We start from the raw sequence: 18706 nt of genomic DNA, 5'->3' as shown, positions 1-18706 counted from the left end.
CTGTAAATTGCACGAATAAATAAACTCTGTCTGAAGGAACAAAAGCTGCAGCCCAAAACTTCCATGATAATATTTTTTCACAATGTTTGCATTAGCAAATTAAATAAAAACAAATCCAGCAACAAGAAGTAGAGTTTCTTTATTTTGGCAAATGGAAAATTACTGTTTCAGTAATTGTTTTCTGGGACACTGTGAAATCAATGACTGTCTTTGATTATAGTGCCCCCATCAGGTCAATTCATGTAATGCAGGGTTAGTGTTGTGTTTTTAAGCTTTCTCTCAATCAAACATATATTACATACAGTATCAACACAAACACACAGTAGCTCATTTTACACACAAACGGCATGCCCCGTCCGACGAACGGGAATAAAATCCTCCAAATATTGCACAAAATGGCAAAAGTTGTTTATAAAATTGGCCAAAGTGAGGATAAGCTATGATTTGACTCTATAAAAATGTATTCAAAACAAATAATTATTCACCTTTTCTCTTTTCTTTTTCTCATAATGAAGCACTTGTGACTTGTCACACATACAAAAACCTTGTAAACACAATTCACAGGAGGATGGGAGAGCAACGGCGGCCTGCTCTTTGGTTCTACAGATGGACAGATGCATGATGGGAAGCGACGGCAGCCTGTACAGCAAAGAGGTCGAGGAGGAACCGAACGCACAGAAGACAGTAAGTCGTAAAATCACAGCTGAGCGTCATCGGCTCTTGACCTCCTCAGCGGCAGCTTTCATCTTTCTCAAGTCAATATTACAGAGAGACATATATCTATATAGATATATATATATATCTATATAGTATGTGTCTATAGTGCACGAGGCCTCTTCGGGGTAATCTGTTTGCTAGCTTGCTCCTCTTCCTGGAGTGTCGAGCGGAAAGACTTGACTTTATCTGCAAGAAGAGAGAATAACAGTGGAATGTAACTCAGTGCATTGACTCAAGTGCTGCACTTAAAAGCTATAACAAGGAACTTTAATTCGGTGTTGATTCTGGCGCCCCCTGTGGACTAAAGAGGTAGTGTCTCTGAGCACCAGGGTCCCTTTAGAAAACCTCACATTTTACTGCAGCAGGGGTCCGACAGTCTGGATCCCGACATGAGACGGATTAAAGTAACCGGGAACGTTCGAAAGCGGCTCTCAACGTTTAACGACGGATGATCTTTACCTCTCAGCTCCGTGAGAATGTCGATCTTCTGGTCCAGGATCTGCTCCAGTTGGGTCGCGAATGACTCAACGTCGTAGTCCACCTCCTCCGTCATTTCCAAAAGCACCTTCTCGTCTTCCAGCCAGCGGATCGACTCCTTGGAAGGACAGTTTTCATTTATTAATTTCTGACTTTCTGGGCAAATTTGCAGCATTTGTAAATGAAACAATTTAAATTAAATTAAAAAAATACATAGCACCTGTCCAGGGTTCATACACATTTCACACACACACGTGTTCGTGATTTAAAATGAGGCCCTCTGAAGGCGCCAGTCGTACCTGGAAAACGGCCCTGTGGTCCTCCAGAACTTGCTCCTCCATCTCCACCAGCTGAGAGACGGCTTCATGGAAAGTGAAGAGCTGCGGGGAAACCTCCTCCTCCTGCGGAGAACGTGTTGGAGAACGTGTTGGAGAACGTGTTTACGTTCTGCAGTCTGGATACCCGAAAACAACCAGCTTAAAAATATAAAAATAATCGTTCCTTTTTTGTGCACTATCATAGACCAATATACCAGTAACACATACATGAACTTATTATCTATGTTCCCAAGGTTTTCTGTGTATTATCCCTTTTTAAATTATTTAAATAAGCCGTGTGGTTAAGGAGATAATCAGACTTTAGTGCGGGTGCGTTAACCATTAGGATTTTCGTAAACCAGAGCTGGATGCCATGAGGTGAAGTGTCTTTCAGAGTTTATCTTACGTTCTGTTCGCAGAGCAGCTTCAGGTCGTCTCTCTGCGGGGAGCTGCCGACGCCCCACTGGGCCTCCAGCACCTCCAGCTGGTTGACGTGTCCTCCCTGCCGGATGTCCATCGCCCCTTCAGGGTCCGCCGGCAGTTCCTTCACCCTTAAAGCAACAACAGGACTATTGTGCAACTACGGCCGAGGGGTCGCGCGCCGCAAAGAGGGTCAGGGGGCCGCATGCGGGGCGCAGCGGGCGGGGCGCAGCGGGCGGGGCGCTAATGCTCAAACCACAGACACTACGGAATGAGCGCATGCAGGTTGAGGGGAAATGAAGACTGGGATAATAAAAGCAACAAACTGGATACAATTCTAGAATGGAATTCTAGAATGGAATTTTAGAATTCTGGAATGGAATTTTAGAATTCTAGAATGGAATTTTAGAATTCTAGAATGGAATTTTAGAATTCTAGAATGGAATTTTAGAATTCCATTCTAGTGCTAACCCTTAGGGCTAATTTAGGGTTAACCTTAGGGTTAAGGTTAACCTAGGGTTAAGGTTAACCCTAATTAATTTAGGGTTAACCCTAGAATGCCCTTCCTTTCTAGAATTCTAAAATTCCATTCTAGAATTCCAGTGGACGGGCAGCAACAGAAGGTGGTGATTAACGGGTGACGTCACATGACAACACGGACAGAAGTGAAGTATAAATCGTACTCATAAGACGGGGAGAGCTCGGAGCGACCGCCTCCTCCTCCGCTCTGGGAGAAGGGAATGTCTGAAGGACTGATGCCGAACTCCTTCACTCTGGAAGCCAAGAGCAGCAGACGGAGAGGAACGTGTCACCTTGTTCACACACTCGCCGTCATTCAAACCTTTTTCTAGAACGCGATGCGTTTTTACCTGTTGGCGTATCGCAGCGTGTTCAAGGTGTTCTCGCACGACGCCATGCCAGGAGAGATGGTGGCGATCTGCGAAGAACATCGAGAGCGTCAGAGAGAGACGATGTTTACGGAAAGTTTTCGAATGATTCGTGCGATCGTGACGTTCTCGTCTCACCATGCAGGTCCTGGAGTTCTCTCCGATGAAGGAGTCTCGCAGCACCTGGGTTAACTTGCTGGCTCGAAACGGTGTGTGAGGTTTGTTCCTGCCCAGCGCTCGAATGCACTCCTAGAGAGAGAGAGAGAGAGAGGGAGAGGGAGGGAGGGAGGAAGGGAGGAGAGAGAGAGAGAGAGAGAAAGGGGGGGGGGGGACATATGGGGAGGGAGGGAGACAGTGAGACACAGAGAAAGGGATGGAGAGAGAGAGAGAAAGAGAGAGAGAGAGAGAGAGAGAGAGAGAGAGAGAGATGGGGAGGGAGAGGAAGGGAGAGAAAGAGAGGGAGAAAAAGGGAGAGTGAGGGAGACAGTGAGACACAGAGAGAGAGGGTGATGGGGACGGAAGGACGGAGGGGGGGAGGGAGGGAGAGAGAGAGAGAGTGTGTGTGTGTGATGGGGATGGAGGGAGAGACAAACAGGAACATCATGAGTGGTTGTGCAGAAGAACAAATTCTAAATGCAAAGCACTTCATTATTGGAACAATTAGTCAAAATTAGTCTCTGATTTCAGCCGTGTATGTCTCATATTAAATGAATGTATTTGGATAATATTAGTAATTGTTTTGGACAGCTGTCCCCGCTGACGTCTCGGTGCCAGTGCAGCGACTAATGGACCTTCAGCGCCAGCAGGCTCTTGTTGATCTCGGCTCCCTCGAGGCGCGTCTGCCGGTCGGCGCTGGACGTGTCCGCCCCTCTCTCGTTGCCCGCCAGGTCGATCAGGGAGAACTTTCCGTGCATCTTCCCCCGCCGGCGGAGGATGATCTGGAAGACGGCGTGGCTCCGAGACGAGTGAGCGTTGGCCGAGGTCTGACCGGAGGTCCTGAAAGGAGACGCGAAGCTCGCCGTTGAGGACCGACCTTTCCCCGCTCTCGGCGGACGCCGGAGCGCGGACGGCCGCGTCCTCCTTACCTGCAGCTGTTTCCCAACTCGATGAGTTTGAGGACGTCCTCTGTGCACTTCACCTCCTTCTCCTGCAGCCCCACCACCTGCACCTGCTGCTTCCCGTCCTCCAGGACCCGCAACTTGGTTTTGCGGTTGAGCAGATCGAAGACCTGGTTACATAAAATAACAACACGAGATGAGACTCTGTTCAGGACGGACCGACGCTGCGACGCTTCATGAAGAGCGGCTCATAATCCTTGCGTTAATCAAATAAATTCAAGTACCAATCAGGTTTTAAAACACTTGCCTTCCCGCTGTAAATCTCAAAAAACGTGGCGAAGATTTGAAGATCCAACTTCTTGTAATTTGGCTTCTTTATCATAAGGAAAACATCTCTGGCTGCACAAGGAAAGACATGAAAATGGAGACTTGAATTCAGTCGGATGCAGTAACCGGCAGAGGTTCGACAGAGAGGTGCATTGTGGGAGGAACTGACCCGAGAGTGCGTAGATCCCTTTCGAGCAGTCCTGGTTCTTTCCTGAAAAGTCGCCTCCCATCGTCTAGAAAGGAGACACGAGTCAGCCAGAGCAGAGCAGAAACCACCGCCTCCTCTCCGGTTACAATTCAAAGCGCTCACGTGTGTTTTTCCACTTCCTGTTTGTCCGTAAGCGAAGCAGGTCGCCATCCCTCGCTCGAAAATGGTCTCAACCAGCGGCTGAGCGGTGAACCTGAGAGAGGAGGAAGAGCACGCTGTCGCTTTGAGACGTTGAAAGACATTTTATTACGTTTTTTGTTCACACGCATTACCTGTAAATCATTTCGTTGGTGGAGTTCTCGTCGAAGGTGTAGTCGAATCGGAATGTTTGGTTCTCCAGGTAGCGGGTCAAGTCCACTTTCTGCTTGGGCTCGTGGACCATCACCACGTCCTTGCTGGGGATGGTGATCACGTCCAAATCCTTCGTCGTCAGCTCTGCGAGGGAGAAGAGACGCCGAGCGAGACGTCACGGCCTCGGACGAGTCGACGTCTCGGTGCCAAGATCGTGTAAATATTTTTTAAAAAAGCCACTCTTACCTTTTTTATTCAGCGGCCGCGCGCGCACGCACACGCATATCCTGTGCTCCTCGATCTGCAGCGTCCGGAGGGAAAGATGACGTGGACATTCAGGCATGAAACCACTTTTTATTTCCTCTTTAGTCGCTTTAAAGTTAGAAAAGTCCATTTCCCATTTATTCTGAATCGACTTATTTCAGCGCTCAACATTGTATTAGCTTTTTTTAAAGACATTTTCCCAAAATTCAACCTGACATTTGTGGTATTTTTAGAATTATTAAGATCTTTACCAACACGTAAAGTGAAGTTATGTGGGTTTTAGTAACGTTTGACACCACAGCATGAGATTTAAATGAAGAGTCGGGTTGTAGATAAACTTGTTGTAGTACTTTTTAAATGAATATCTCACTCTCATGCATGGAGATCTCTCCTCATCCATAAGTGTGTTAAAGTCACTTCTTCTCTCATGTTTCATAAGGGACGTTGTCATTGTTTCTGTTAGCGTCACCAGCAGACTCACCAGGTCGTTGTTGGTTAGCGGCCGGTAGTCCAGGCTGGCTCTGAAGTCTCTGATCATACACATGATTTCATAGTTGGGTAACTGGACGTCCACCTCCTGAACCGGAACCAAACAAACACGAGTATCAAGTGAAGCGTACGCCAGAAAAGCTCGTAAAAGTCGAGCATGTGTATTTATTTTTGAAGCGAGGGAAAAACCGACTTCTGAATTTGGATATTTAACACAACATTTACACAATCGTGTGTGTGTGTGTGTGTGTGTGTGTGTGTGTGTGTGTGTGTGAGTGAGCGCGCTCCTCACTTGTGCCCTCTTCTCTCTGAGCTCTTGTTGCTGAATTCGTCTCTTCTCTCGTTTCTCCTGCAGCTTCTCGACCTCCTTCACGCAGTTGGATTTCTTCCGTGCTGGAAAAAACAGGAGCAAAGATAATCGCAACAAAATAATAATAATCACAAACAAAAACAACAACTACTCACACACAAACAATCCCTCTCATGGTCACTTACGGCATAAAGAATACTTTGAATACCTGAAGTACACCGATGATACTTTCATACCTTTACTTGCATTATGAAGCAGCAGAGTGTTTTTCACTCTCTCATAGAGCTACTGTACTTTTACTTCATAAAGCGTCTTAATATTTATTATGCCACTGGGTGTTTTGAGACCAACGAGATGAAATACATCCGGCTGAGGAAACATTCATTGTTGGTCAAAAAGAAGTGAATCAGATGTATTTTACCACCAGAGAGAGCAGCACATGTTCATGCTAACGCCAACAGCTAACATGCTAATTAGCTGAGAGCTAAAACCAGCGCTCGAAGAAAAAAGAAAGAAAGAAAGAGTCTTTGAGGCCCTTGCAGCTGTGTGGGAGCATGACATCACCGCTTTGTGGTCTGCCAGAAAATAACAACACACAACAGCCCTTGTGTACCTCAGATACAACACAAGTGGAGAGCACGTGGGACCGGACCACGCCTCTGACACGTGAGACCGGACCACGCCTCTGACACGTGGGACCGGACCAGGCCTCTGACACGTGGGACCGGACCACGCCTCTGACACGTGGGACCGGACCACGCCTCTGACACGTGGGACCGGACCACGCCTCTGACACGTGAGACCGGACCACGCCTCTGACACGTGAGACCGGACCACGCCTCTGACACGTGGGACCGGACCACGCCTCTGACACGTGGCTGTGCGTTACCGTTCTGCAGCTGCAGCAGCGACTGGTTGATGGTGGACTGCGGCGCGATGGCCGGCGGCGGCGGATCGGCCGGTTGGCTTTGCTGGCTGGGACGAGCGCGGGTTGTTCCCACTGCGGCAGCTGAGGAGCAGATAACACGTTAAAGATTACAGGTATAAAACAAGCACGCTCATATTACTGTGATGGTATCCTGCCGGGGTTCAGACACATTGTGACCAATGGAGTTCCAGGAGATTTAACCAGATTAAAATGACTTTAAACCAGATTAAAATGACTTTAAACCAAATTTAAATGACTTTAACCAAATTGAGATGACTTTTAACCAAATTGCCATGACTTGTAACCAAATTTCCATAACTTTTAACCAAATTTAAATGACTTTAACCAAATTTTCATGACATTTAACCAAATACAAATGGCTTTTAACCAGATTTCCATCACTTAACCAAATTTGTATGACTTTTAACCAAATTTCTATGACTAAACATTGTGTGAAATCTGTGTGTGAACAGTGAAAAGTGATCAAATGTAGTATTTAAACTAACAATGAGGATTCAAAGCATACAGTAAACCTTAAATGACACAAATGAATGAGAGACAATAGTTGGATTAAAAGAATAAACATTTATATAGATGCCTGTATGTATGCTGCTGATATTTTGAGCCTCTTTCTTTTAAAGCAGATTCATTATTTCAAACTAAATGAACGTCATGAACACATGAATAGGACACATATAGGATTTAATTTTTTTCAAGGACTCTTCCTCATCCCATCCAGGCTCTGAAAGAAAAGAAGCTAAAAATCTGTGTATCGTGTCTGTGTGTTCAGATTTGACAGAGTTAAAAAACTAAATTGTGGCACGACGGGATTTAAACATACCTCGATTCTCTCGTGGGGGATTCTCAGCTTTAGGTATCGCTGTAATCCGTTTGGTCTGGAAATCCAAACAGACCAGAGATGGAAGTTGAAAAGACTTTCACAGAGATACGAGAATAAAGAGGCGTTCGCCTCCAGCAGAGGAAATCCTTCACTTTCATTATGACGCAACATTTCTGAGCCTCAAAGTCTGATTGAGTCAAATGTTAATGTTGTAAAAATACAATTTTAAATACAGAAGCTTCCTCCATGAAGATGTTTCCTCACAGTTTAAAAGTAAAACCTTTCAGTCTAAAATCTGCAGCTCATGTAGCATCTCTGCTAGTTTTGATCCTCTAATTATCTATTAATCAATTCAATAATCTGTCATTATGTAAATCCTAATAGATCTAAAGAGCAGGAAAGTAATCAAAGCGTCTTGTCGTTAATGGCATATTCATAAAATAATAATAAAACCTTCTGCTTTTTGTTTGTTTAGCTTGTGTTTAGCGTCTAACTCCTCAGCAAAAAACCTCCGGTTCAATATAAAGCTTTTTTATATTTGTGGAGAGCAACTCTCTGAAAATTTAAAAAAAAAATGCAATTTCTTATTATTATGAAACTTGTATCATCCAAAACTTCAGTTTTCTGGTTATTTTAACCCAAAGGAGCTTGCTAATAATAATACTAACTATAGTACTAGTTTGTGATAAAACCCTGTACAGCGTCGGCCTCCAGGCATCCACATCTGCCCCTTTTCAGACTTTCAGTGCTTGTGACAGTTTTTCTTTCTGTGCTAATTGATAACTGATTGATCGCTGATGGAGCAGACCTTGGGGAGTTTGCTGGTTTTGGCGACGGTGGAGGGAGGAAGAGGAGCCTCCGGACTCTGCGGTATCTCCTCGTCAGGAGTCACATCAGGATTCAGAGCGAAGACGCTCTCCAGATCGATCTGATGGGCAGAGACAAAGACACGACATCAGGCGATCGGGAAGAGATCTTCTGCAGGCGAGAACCTCCAGAAGCAAGAAAAACCATCGACATTCATGCTGATAACCAAGAAACTCGACCTCGTGAACAAGACTATGTGGAGCCGCTCTCGTAAAAGTTTAGGTATAAGGATGTTTTTTTTATTCTCCTTTACCAAACGCCACTTCCCATGAGCCCGAGACCTTCGTGGACGACGTGTTATGGCTCTTCAGAAGAGGTCAGGGACAAGAGGCCGGACGGAGTGGACTCACGAGATCACAACGAGAGCACAACAAAGAGAACACAACAAAGAGGACATCACTCCAGAAGGAGAGAGAGTTTGCTTCTAATAGACAAAAGTACCGGCTGCTGCGTTTGTAGTTTTTTATGCCCGTCCTCCCCAAAGCAAACGGCTGTCGTCGAATGTGGAAAGTAAACCTCGGGAACGCGCTTGATTCTTTTCAGACGCGGTGAAAAATAAACGCTGATTGAGGTTTTGCACTGAGCTCAAGAAGCAAGTGGAACAGACGCGACGACAGGAAGTGACATCGTGACTTTAAGCTCTTCAGAGAAGAGACGCACTAGCGTCTAAAAATTTTAAAAACGTCTGTTTATACGGTGCAAACTCAGTATTTTTTATGTTTTTACACTATTAGCTGGTTTTCTTATTTCTTTTAGATCATTTGCATTTCATAAAAACATTATAATCCAGACACCGAATGTTTTATTTTAAAGTTGAAATAGTTTTTGTCCCGCGAAAGAAGCCTCTGGTGACCCTGAGTCGTTCTGCTTTCCTTCAGGCCCTCTGCAGTCGAGATAGAAGAGGTTTAAACTGTGATTTGACAGTCAAACGCTCCTTCTGCTTCGACATGTTTATTCCAGCGTGTTCTCGGCTGCTTTATTGCCAAACAGGAAGCCGCGCCTGTCTCAATCCGAGCTTCCAGACTTCTTGTACCGACGACCGGTGAGTTGCACGAGGACGTCCAGGTTGCACGACACAGGAAGTGGAGTGCCGGCCGTACCTCTTTCCCTTTGGTGTCCCCGTTCTCGATCCACTCCACGGTCACGCTGTCATTGTCCTCGTGCAGGGACGTGACCATGGCCTGGTGTATTCGTCCTGCGAAGAAGAAGAGAGAGAGATGGGATGCTGCGTGGGACTGTGGAGTTATAGGATGTAATATAGACGCTGCTCTTATAGCCTTTTTTTAAGAATCACAGGAGGCAGCGAGCCATAAAGCGATTGGCTGAGAATACTGCTCTCACGTCGTCTCACACAGGAGGAAAAATGACAAAATATTAAATGTGTGGATTCCTGCAGTTTTTTTACCTCCAATATGAGGACACTGAGATGCTAATGGGTGTGGCTCAAGATGGATGATGGATGAAGACTTTCTCCCCTGCTGTCATTCACCAATCCAACAGCTGCATTTAATGGCTGTTAAGTTAGATTACCTGCAGCTTTATCCACACATTTGTGCATTGAACAAAAAGAAGCGTTTTTATTGAAAGCAGTGCCGGCAGTCAGGAGGGGGAGAGGCCCCGGATGCATGCATCATGCATCAGCCCCTCGCTTTGGAGGATGCAGTGCAGTCAACAACATGCATGTCATCCTCACAACCCGGATAACCGTGGATAAATGTGTATTGAACGTGACATGTCGGGGGTAAAAAAAAAGAGGATGCGGCGGCTCGGCTGCCGCTGCAGAATCGGCGGTGACGTTAGCTTCCTCCACCCGGACCCGCCGGGCGGAGGGAGCGGTGTCAGCGGCTCGTCCGCGGTTCGCTACGTACCGTCGCTGCGTTTGATCTCCACGTAAATGCCCACGAAGATCTTCCCGAACATGCCGGCCATGTCTCCTCCTCGCGTGCGCGCGTCGCGATGTGCGCCTCGTGCCGCCTCGGAGTTGTGCGCTGCTGCAGAAACTGAGGTCAGTGGCGGTCAATCACAGGAGGAGAGAGGAGAGGAGAGGGAGCCTCTGCGCATGCGCGGTTGGTGGAGCGCGCAGCATCTCACCGTAGTGGTGATGGATACCAGTGTAATATTACACTGAGGACAAAGTTACTTATATATAATACTACTACTAATAATGATACTTATATTTAATATACTTAATAATTAATGTTCATTTCGTAAAAGTACAAAAAGCTTAGCAATATATGTATATAGTATGTCACTGGATAATAATACTAATGAATGCTTGTATGTGTTCATCATTTTAATGGTGCAGCTGGTAAAGGTGGAGCTATTGTTTATAACTGTTTACTGCTGGATAGTTTTTTATATATATATATATATATATATATATATATATATATATATATATATATATATATATATATATATATATTGAGATAAATCTTAATTTATCAGTTGATTTATAGTCTGTATTTGTCTCAGTCCCCAGTATAACTCGTAAAAAAAGTACCTCATCACTGGTTGTACCTCTCAGTGTGATAACACTCCATCACAAGTCAAATTCCTGCATTGAAAATGTGATTTAAAATATTAAATGCAGAAAGTTACACTTGTGACAGTAGTAGTTAAAATGATGTAAAAGCAGGAATTCAAGTAAGCGCTTATTTCGAATGATTGATTATTGTTTATGATTTGTTTTTGCTTGTAAAAATAGTGAGAAATGTCTTTTAAAATGACCCAAAGTGACTGCGTCACAATGTTTGTTTTGTCCGGCCAACAGTCCAAACCTCAACATTATTAAACTTAAATAAAAAATGTGTAACGTTTTACATGGAAAAGCAGCAAACCTTCACATTTGAGAAGCTGGAACTGCATCAAATAACTCAAACAATCATGCTCTATGTGTGCATACTATGAACTCTGTGACCTCGTTTGTTGTGACTTCTTCTCATTGAACACAAGATGGCGTCAGAGGCCTGTTGAAAGGAACGGCACACATCACACAGAAACTCAAAGACTTGATGTGAAAGTTTGATTCAGAACATCGTGAATCAACTTTTGTGTGATTTTTCAGAAACCTACAACTTTGTTTCGGCGACTGGGTTCGGACATCACCGCCGTTGCTCTACGGATGTCGACAAGGGAAAACAGAGACCCAAGCTTTACAGATTATTTTTAGATTGGGTCTTGTTTGTGTGTTCCCCCCCACGCACCCATCCTGTGTACCATCCATCCACTAAGATGACTGGAGACTGCCTCTGCAACGTATTCACACACTTTCATCACGAACACACATCCGCAGACAGACACACACACACACAAACACTCGCTCGTCCCCTCGCTCACCCGTCAGTCCATCCGGTCCCCGAGGTGTCGGTCATCGCTGTCTCTCGGAGGCGGTTCCCCAGCAACCGCATCCTCCCCTGTCAGACATGAGAGAGTGCTCATTCCTGTTTGGCTTTGGTTTCCGGAAGATTAACGAGGCAATGACATTGCCGTGCCGGCTTTGTGTCTGTAGGTGTGTGTGTGTGTGTGAATGAATAGAAGGAATGTTGTTCAATGGAAATGTAACTTGTAAATGTTGTGCGCAATTATGCTTCGATGACAGGAGTTCACTTAACCGAACTGCTCGAGACATTTGAAGCTAATCTGTCTGGTAGAAGACACACACCGACTCCAGATCAACGATGCATGCATACATATTTCTGTGGATCATTCGCATTATTTTACATACCAATAAGGGGATATATTTTTTTTTTTGCAATCATGGTTAATTCATGATCTGCACAGACGCTGCATATGGAAATCCTTTTGAAGGCGGTTTGGGAGAAATTCCCTCTTTCCTTCCAACTTGCCTTCGTAAAAGGCGGCGCTGCTTCTGTTTTCACGTGAACTCTTACAGTATCGTTGGGTCAGGTGATGTGACTCACCTGTCGTTCAGCGTTCTGCTGCAGTTTCACTCAGACGTGTAACGACATGAACGGTATTGACAGCTGCAACCGAAAGAACCAGAGCGCTGCGTCTGACAGTGTGTTTACACGCAGACGCGCAAGTATGCAGGTTAAGATCAGTAGTATTGACCTTATGTGGAGGAAGAGGTCCCTCTCGGATTCTCTTCCAGCGGAGAAAATGTGATGAAGGCCTCTACTTGTGTATAAATACGTGATGAAGGCCCCTTTAGGGTTCAATTCCAGTGGGGAAAACGTGATGTAGTGCTCTTCCAGTGAAGAAAACGTGTTGAAAGTCCCTCCACGAGGCCCTTCCAGTGGAGAAAATGTGATCAAATGCCCTCCAGGATTCCCTTCCAGTGGAGAAAAGATAATGAAGTTCCCTTCTTGGAGATAAATACATGATGAAGGTGCCTGTAGGCTTCCTTTTTCAGTTGGGAAAATGCAATGTAGTGCTCTTCTAGTGGAGAAAATGTGATGAAGGTTCCTTCTTGTGGATAAATACGTGATGAAGGCCTCTTTATGGTTCTTTTCTAGTGTGGAAAATGTAATGTAGTAATCTTCTAGTGGAGAAAATGGGATGAAGGATCTCTTCCTGTGAATAAATATGTGACCAAATGCCCTCTAGGAATCCCTTCCAGTAGAGAAAACGTGGTAAAGTAGATTCAAGGGTGACCAAATAAGGAAGAAAACGTGATTAAGTGCCCTACTTGTGAATAAATACACAATGAGGGCTCCTCTATGGTTCCTTTCCAGTGCAAAAAACGCGATGTAGTGTTCTTCTAGTGGAGAAAATGTATTGAAGGTATCTCCACGAGGCCCTTCCAGTGGAGAATACATGATCACTTGCCCTGTAGGATTCCCTTCAAGTGGAGAAAACGTGGCAAAGTGCCCTCTAGGGTGCCCAAATAATGCAGAAAATTTGATAAAGGGACCTTCTAGTGGATAAATATATGATGAAGGCCGCTTTAGGGTTCCTTTAGAGTGTAGAAAATGCAATGTAGTGCTTAGTGCTCATGTCACACCGTGGTTCCTAGATGCACCCCCACATCCCAGGCAGATGAAGTCAAGTACCCCAAAGTTATACTTCAAGCACATATGTTTTTTTACTTGGATGAGGTTTTGAATGCAGGCTGTTCACTTCTGCTTCTCACAGTGCGGCATGGAGTAAAGGCTCTGAATACTTCCTCCACTGCTGCGACTGCATGCGAGAGGCCCCGCTCCGTCAGCATTGTTGACTCCAAAACGACCCAGCACAAAGCGCATGTCATCCAGCGCGTGCGCGGTAATGGCCGCTAATTAATAATCCTTGTCAAAGTCTGAAGATCTGTCCCGGCGAAGACCTGAAAAGGTTTCCCGAGCGGTGCTCCGTGAGGACAAAGGGGGCAATCGAGTTACCGTCCATTTTACTGATTTCATTTCCGTGGCGGAGGCCGTGGAGCGTCTTCAGTGGGTAATGGTTTCTGGCAACGACGGGGCCCTTAGTCCTGCTCAGTGGAGCTGCAACATCCCCCCAGGGTTTCATTGGCAGTTGGAGTTATCGTTTCTCTTCTCTTGAGGTCATTTAATGAAGAAGAAGAAAAAAAAAAAGTTATGCTTGCCGTTAACCTCACGCACTATTCTTTTTTTTTTTCATGCATAAAATATCTCGGCTATCGCGCTGAAGCTAAACAATGTCCTCTGCGTAACTGCGTAGGTCGATCGAATGTGTAATTAGATGATCGTTTGGAAATCACGTAAGAGATTCTGTGTTGTACTCCAATCGGCTGAGAAGCGGCACGGCATTACAGTGATTGTCAAGAAGTAGGACAGAGACCTTTTAATTGGAGGGGCCGAAACGGAGGAAGAAAAGGGCGGGAGGGGGGTTTAAGGAGCGAGAGGCTTCTCCAGGGAGAGGGTGCTTTTACTTTGAAGTGTGTGGTGGGACCGTGTGCGGCACAGGATCCCCCCCCCTCCTCCACCACCACCCTCCTTGCTTCCAAATCCTTTGTCTATTATCGCCTTGTTTGCTCATTATGTTGTCATGGGCTGACTCTGAGTCAAATCTCTTCGCCCCGGAGAGACGAACTCCAGGGGAATTGCAACGAGGCGCTCGTGTGTTTTCAGGTCATGGTTTGATAACGCCGGCATCAAAAAACACACCATTGAGATGATGCCGCGACATGCTGAGAATGTGTTTTTTTGGTGATTGTTTGATTGACAGGTCCTTATGAGTCGGCTCACGTGCAGCGAGCGACTTTTATCCTCTTCAAGCACCGATAACGACTTTGAACCCTTCACAATATATGTATTTATTTGCCACACATTCTTTGCCTTTTGTTCAGATTTGATCAAGCAAAAGAGAAAGAAAAGATGAGTAAGATCGTCTTTATTTTTAATGATGCTTACCAGACGTTTGACGTTCTCAAAGTAGGAACGTGGTCCATTTTGTTTTTGTCTTTAATATCTTGTGTTTGTTCACTTTAATAGCCATCAAAGTAAAGACAGCGATGGTATAATGAGAAAAACACATGTCATAAGACTCAGGGTCATTAGTTAATACACAATAAGTACCTCGTATCCCAAACGACCACAAACCTTAAAATCCCATTGATAGTGATGGAATTGTGGTGTTTTTTATATAGAATTATAGGTGATTTGCGATTTTTGGTCAATTTTGAGGGAATTTGACTAGTTAAAAACAATGTGAAACTGTATATAATCCACTTGAAATTCTTTAATAAATTTAAATCCATCAATTATCCCCATATTTGGTTTAAACACCTGAACTTAATTGTATAATTAAGGTCCTTGTTCTTGAATAAATACTTAAAAAACCTCCCCAACTGTGAATATAGTCTATTTAAAATAACTTAATCTATTGCAATTAATTAATCCCAAATTTGAAATACAAATCCATTAAAGTCCTTCACTGAAACTGAAGCCCTTCATTTTCCCTTTAATGACCTTATTAATCATGAAGCAATTAAATTCTAATTGGATCTACGGGAAGAATGTACGTTTAATATTTTAAGCTATTTTTAGGGAATTATTTGCATGGTTCAAGGTTTAAAAACATTGCAGACATTACTTTAGGTATACATTTAAATGTTTTTTACCTTTTCTTTAGACTCTTAAAACCTCGTAAACTGTCTTTAAAACGCGTCCTTAATGACTGTGCAAGTTAAAATGCTAAATAATGAGGTCAGAGTTATTCCTTGTTGCTAAAATGCATGAAGTCCAATTCCAACATATTAATGATTTGCTTATACTGTTTGTTTAAGCCTTTCAGAATTAAACATAAAGAAATTAAACATTTCAATTTATTTCCAATTACTATATGAAGTAAAGTGCTGTTGTCGTTCATTTTGAAGTCAGACTCTCTGCTGCTGCTCGTGAGTCCATCTGAAGCATTTCTGACCTGATACTCCCTCTAACCCAAATCCATCTGCACTGCTTCTGTAATGAGATGCATCAGAGTCGTGCGGCGCAGAAAGCCAATGCTCCCAGTCACCAATCCACCATGAACTAGGCCAGAAACTGGGCTGAATCCAGTGGAGTCTTTTGTCTCCGGCTGCTCTGAAATCTTCTTTACTTCTGAGACCTGTCAACGCTCTGAAAAGCTGTTCCTTGTCAGATGACGTTCGCTCTATTTTAAACGTAAATTCCATCGATTCCTCTGCATCTGTTATCTGCAGCTCGAGCTCCCTTCCTGTTGCACTGCTTGTCACTTATTTCCATAAGGCTGTTTCGTGGCGGGGACGATAAAGCCATTATCTCGCCTATTCAACAACTGTCACACGCCGTCGCCGAGCGGCTAACAATTAATTTTCTCCAGCGACAAAGCCTCTGCGGCTCCCTGAGATTACGTTTCTTTGTCAATTTTTATTTGAAAATGTAGATTTCAAAAACAGTGTTTTTTTTTCTCTCTCAGCGCACCGGATTCCCCTCAGTTGGGGCCTCGGAGCTGTCAGCCGGAGAGCCGCTGGGATGCTGTGGATTGTGACAAACTGCAGCGAGATGACAGCTGAAAGATGACGGGGAGCGATGGCGGCGCAGACGGGGATTCACCATTTCATATGAGACACGTATTGTATGCATTTTAATTTTGTTTTTTAGGGCAAACGGTTCATTAGGAAGCGCTGCGACGGAGCCGTGACAATGACCCGACAATGATGCCTAGCTGCCTAGCTTACTGCCTAGTTTACTGGCTAGCTTATTGGCTAGCTTATCGGCTAGTTTACCGGCTAACTGACCGGCTAGCTGACCGGCTAGCTTATCGGCTAGCTTATTGGCTAGCTTATCGGCTAGTTTACCGGCTAGCTGACCAGCTAGCTGACCGGCTAGCTTACCGGCTAGCTTATTGACTAGCTTATCAGCTAGTTTACACACTAGCTTACGGCTGTCTTACCGGCTAGCTTATCGGCTAGCCTGCCAATCCAGACATTTTTAAAAACAGAAAAATATTCGCCTAGCTAAGTTATTGCGACTGTTGTGGTCATTAATATAGAACAAAGGCATTAATTGAAAGCGAAGTTAATTCTAAACGACTATATATATATATATATATATATATATATATATATATATATATATATATATATATATATATATATATATATATATATTATGTACTGTTAACTCTCCTGGGATGAACCAAACCATCTTAAAGTCTGCGTTAATCTCGCTGCAGCCGGCCCCAAAATAAATTAAATTGACAAAAATACTAAAAGAAGACACTTTTTGTTTGTACTTCCTGTTTTTTAATCTTTTAAGATGAGTAAAGTGCATCAGCTGCTTTTCTCCATATAATAAGTGCTCCATAATAATTTGTTTAGGGGTAAAATAAACAGCCTAAAAACCATCTAATTAAGATTACTGTATATATTATTACTCTGTACAGTAATGCTATTTCTTTGGAGGGAGGCAGAGTGTTTTCTGCTGATTAAAGTTTATGGAAATGTGAGTATAATAAAAACAAAATACCATTAGTTATAATGGGATATTGTTTCAGGCGGTGTGATTCAAGCTGACTATGATTTAAGTTTATTATTTATGCACAAAACAAAACGGTTAACAATAGATGAATACCTCCACTTTCTCATATTCAAGGTCCTCCGAGTCCGCACATCGACAAAGCTGGTGGGGAGAAAAAAACAAACAGTTTTGGTTATGAAATATGCATGGTGTATTCAGCACAAAATATGTCACCGCGATCCAACTCTGAACTGCTTTCCATGATCTGTCTTTTATGAAAAATGCATGTGTTGTTGTGCCTAAGAAACTTCTGCGCAGCCAAACTTCAGTTCGATTAGGGAGGAATCAAAGCAGCGCCTTCATCTTCATTGAGATGCATTTGGTTTCCCCTGAAAAAAAAAACAACTAAAAAAACGCACACGACATTGAATAAAGTGGAGGATTCCTCTCCCGACATCCTCGCGCTCAGCATGAGGGAACTACTGTATATAAATAAATCAAAAGTCTGTGGCGCTGATCCTGAAAATACACTAATAAATCAATGATTACAACACATAGCTAAGGGATGGAGAAGTTTGCAAGAGCTTTCCAAAGTAAAAACAATTGATTGATGGATAAAACGTCCGGCAGAGATGCATCTGAATGCTGCGTCTTTCCTTGAGAAGTGTAGATTTATAGCGTGAGATCTGCTGAAGGCCTCGTCCTCCACCTCTCAGACTACTATTAATCACCTACACCTGGATTAGAGATGCCTGAATTGCTATAATTAATAACCATAAACCGCTGGGAATTTTAAGCAGCCAGTCACATTTGTTTCTGGGGAGACTTCGGGACACTGATGGACAACCACGCCGTGGAGACCCTGAGCCCGACAGTCGCTCCACATAAGTGATGCCTTTTTCCCCTCTTTCTTGGTTGTTTTTGTGCGCGCAGAACTTTTGGTTCGTCTGCTGATGTTCAGCGGATGCATTGACACTTGTAAACCTGTGAGAGGTGCTGCCAGCCTCTGAGCGGGCGTGTGTTGACACAGCTTCCCCTCTCCAGTGTCTGCAAAGCAAGAGCAGTGTGACTATAAAGACAATGGACCCGACAGAATGAGGCCCTCTGTGTATTTATTCATACTGTCCTCCAACCCGCAGTCCTCTCCGTCCCCTTCATCTGTCGGCTGTGAAGTAACACTAAAATTAGAGCCATTTGTCGCTTTGTCGTTTTTTATCATCGTCATCTCCGGGGGAAACAAACAAACAAACAACATAAACATGCAAATAGAATAGAAAGTAGAGCAGAGTGGTCTGTTGATGTTGCAAACACTTCTGCGTCATCACGATTGTGGGAATTCAAGCTATTCATCAATGTGTTTAGTCGTGTTCGTCGAAATAGCTCACGCTATATAATCTAATAGACACAG

At 44.0% G+C, this 18706-nt stretch overlaps 2 protein-coding genes across 3 annotated transcripts in view; one reads left to right on the top strand and one right to left on the bottom strand.

Moving 5' to 3' along the window:
* Positions 1-18285, top strand: part of LOC137783987 (membrane-associated phosphatidylinositol transfer protein 2-like) — a 63459-nt gene extending 45174 nt beyond the window's left edge. Inside the window, exons 28-30 of one of the 2 annotated variants that reach the window (XR_011077372.1) lie at positions 565-684; positions 16256-16414; positions 18232-18285. The gene's annotated coding sequence lies outside the window, so the exon portion shown is untranslated. Of the gene's footprint in view, positions 1-564; positions 685-16255; positions 16415-18231 lie in introns of those variants that run through there. The other variant, XR_011077371.1, reaches the window with a different exon arrangement.
* On the bottom strand, positions 21-10415 carry LOC137783989 (kinesin-like protein KIF2A). Its single transcript, XM_068574379.1, has 21 exons — positions 10270-10415; positions 9502-9596; positions 8343-8462; positions 7535-7589; positions 6655-6774; positions 5748-5848; positions 5448-5543; positions 4949-5003; positions 4684-4846; positions 4514-4604; positions 4373-4436; positions 4184-4275; positions 3904-4046; positions 3610-3814; positions 2957-3067; positions 2801-2868; positions 2615-2704; positions 1918-2062; positions 1494-1595; positions 1177-1312; positions 21-903 (listed from the first exon to the last, which is right to left on the bottom strand). The coding sequence occupies exons 1-21, from the start codon at positions 10328-10330 to the stop codon at positions 818-820; spliced, it is 2199 nt and encodes a 732-aa protein (XP_068430480.1). The 5' UTR covers positions 10331-10415; the 3' UTR covers positions 21-817.
* Positions 18286-18706: the final 421 nt, after the last annotated feature.

Source organism: Clinocottus analis, unplaced genomic scaffold (genome assembly GCF_023055335.1).
Source record: "Clinocottus analis isolate CAN_PGR_092001 unplaced genomic scaffold, fCliAna1.0.p SCAF_13, whole genome shotgun sequence".
Lineage (NCBI taxonomy): Eukaryota > Metazoa > Chordata > Actinopteri > Perciformes > Cottidae > Clinocottus > Clinocottus analis.
This window is presented reverse-complemented; position numbering and strand designations above follow the sequence as displayed.

Coding starts and splice junctions, on each gene's coding strand:
- LOC137783989 (XM_068574379.1), bottom strand. CDS start 10,330: ATGGCCGGCATGTTCGGGAAGATCTTCGTGGGCATTTACGTGGAGATC. Junction 4,047..4,183: donor TTGAGATTTACAGCGGGAAG/GCAAGTGTTTTA, acceptor TTATGTAACCAG/GTCTTCGATCTGCTCAACCG. Junction 2,869..2,956: donor AGAACTCCAGGACCTGCATG/GTGAGACGAGAA, acceptor TGTTCTTCGCAG/ATCGCCACCATCTCTCCTGG.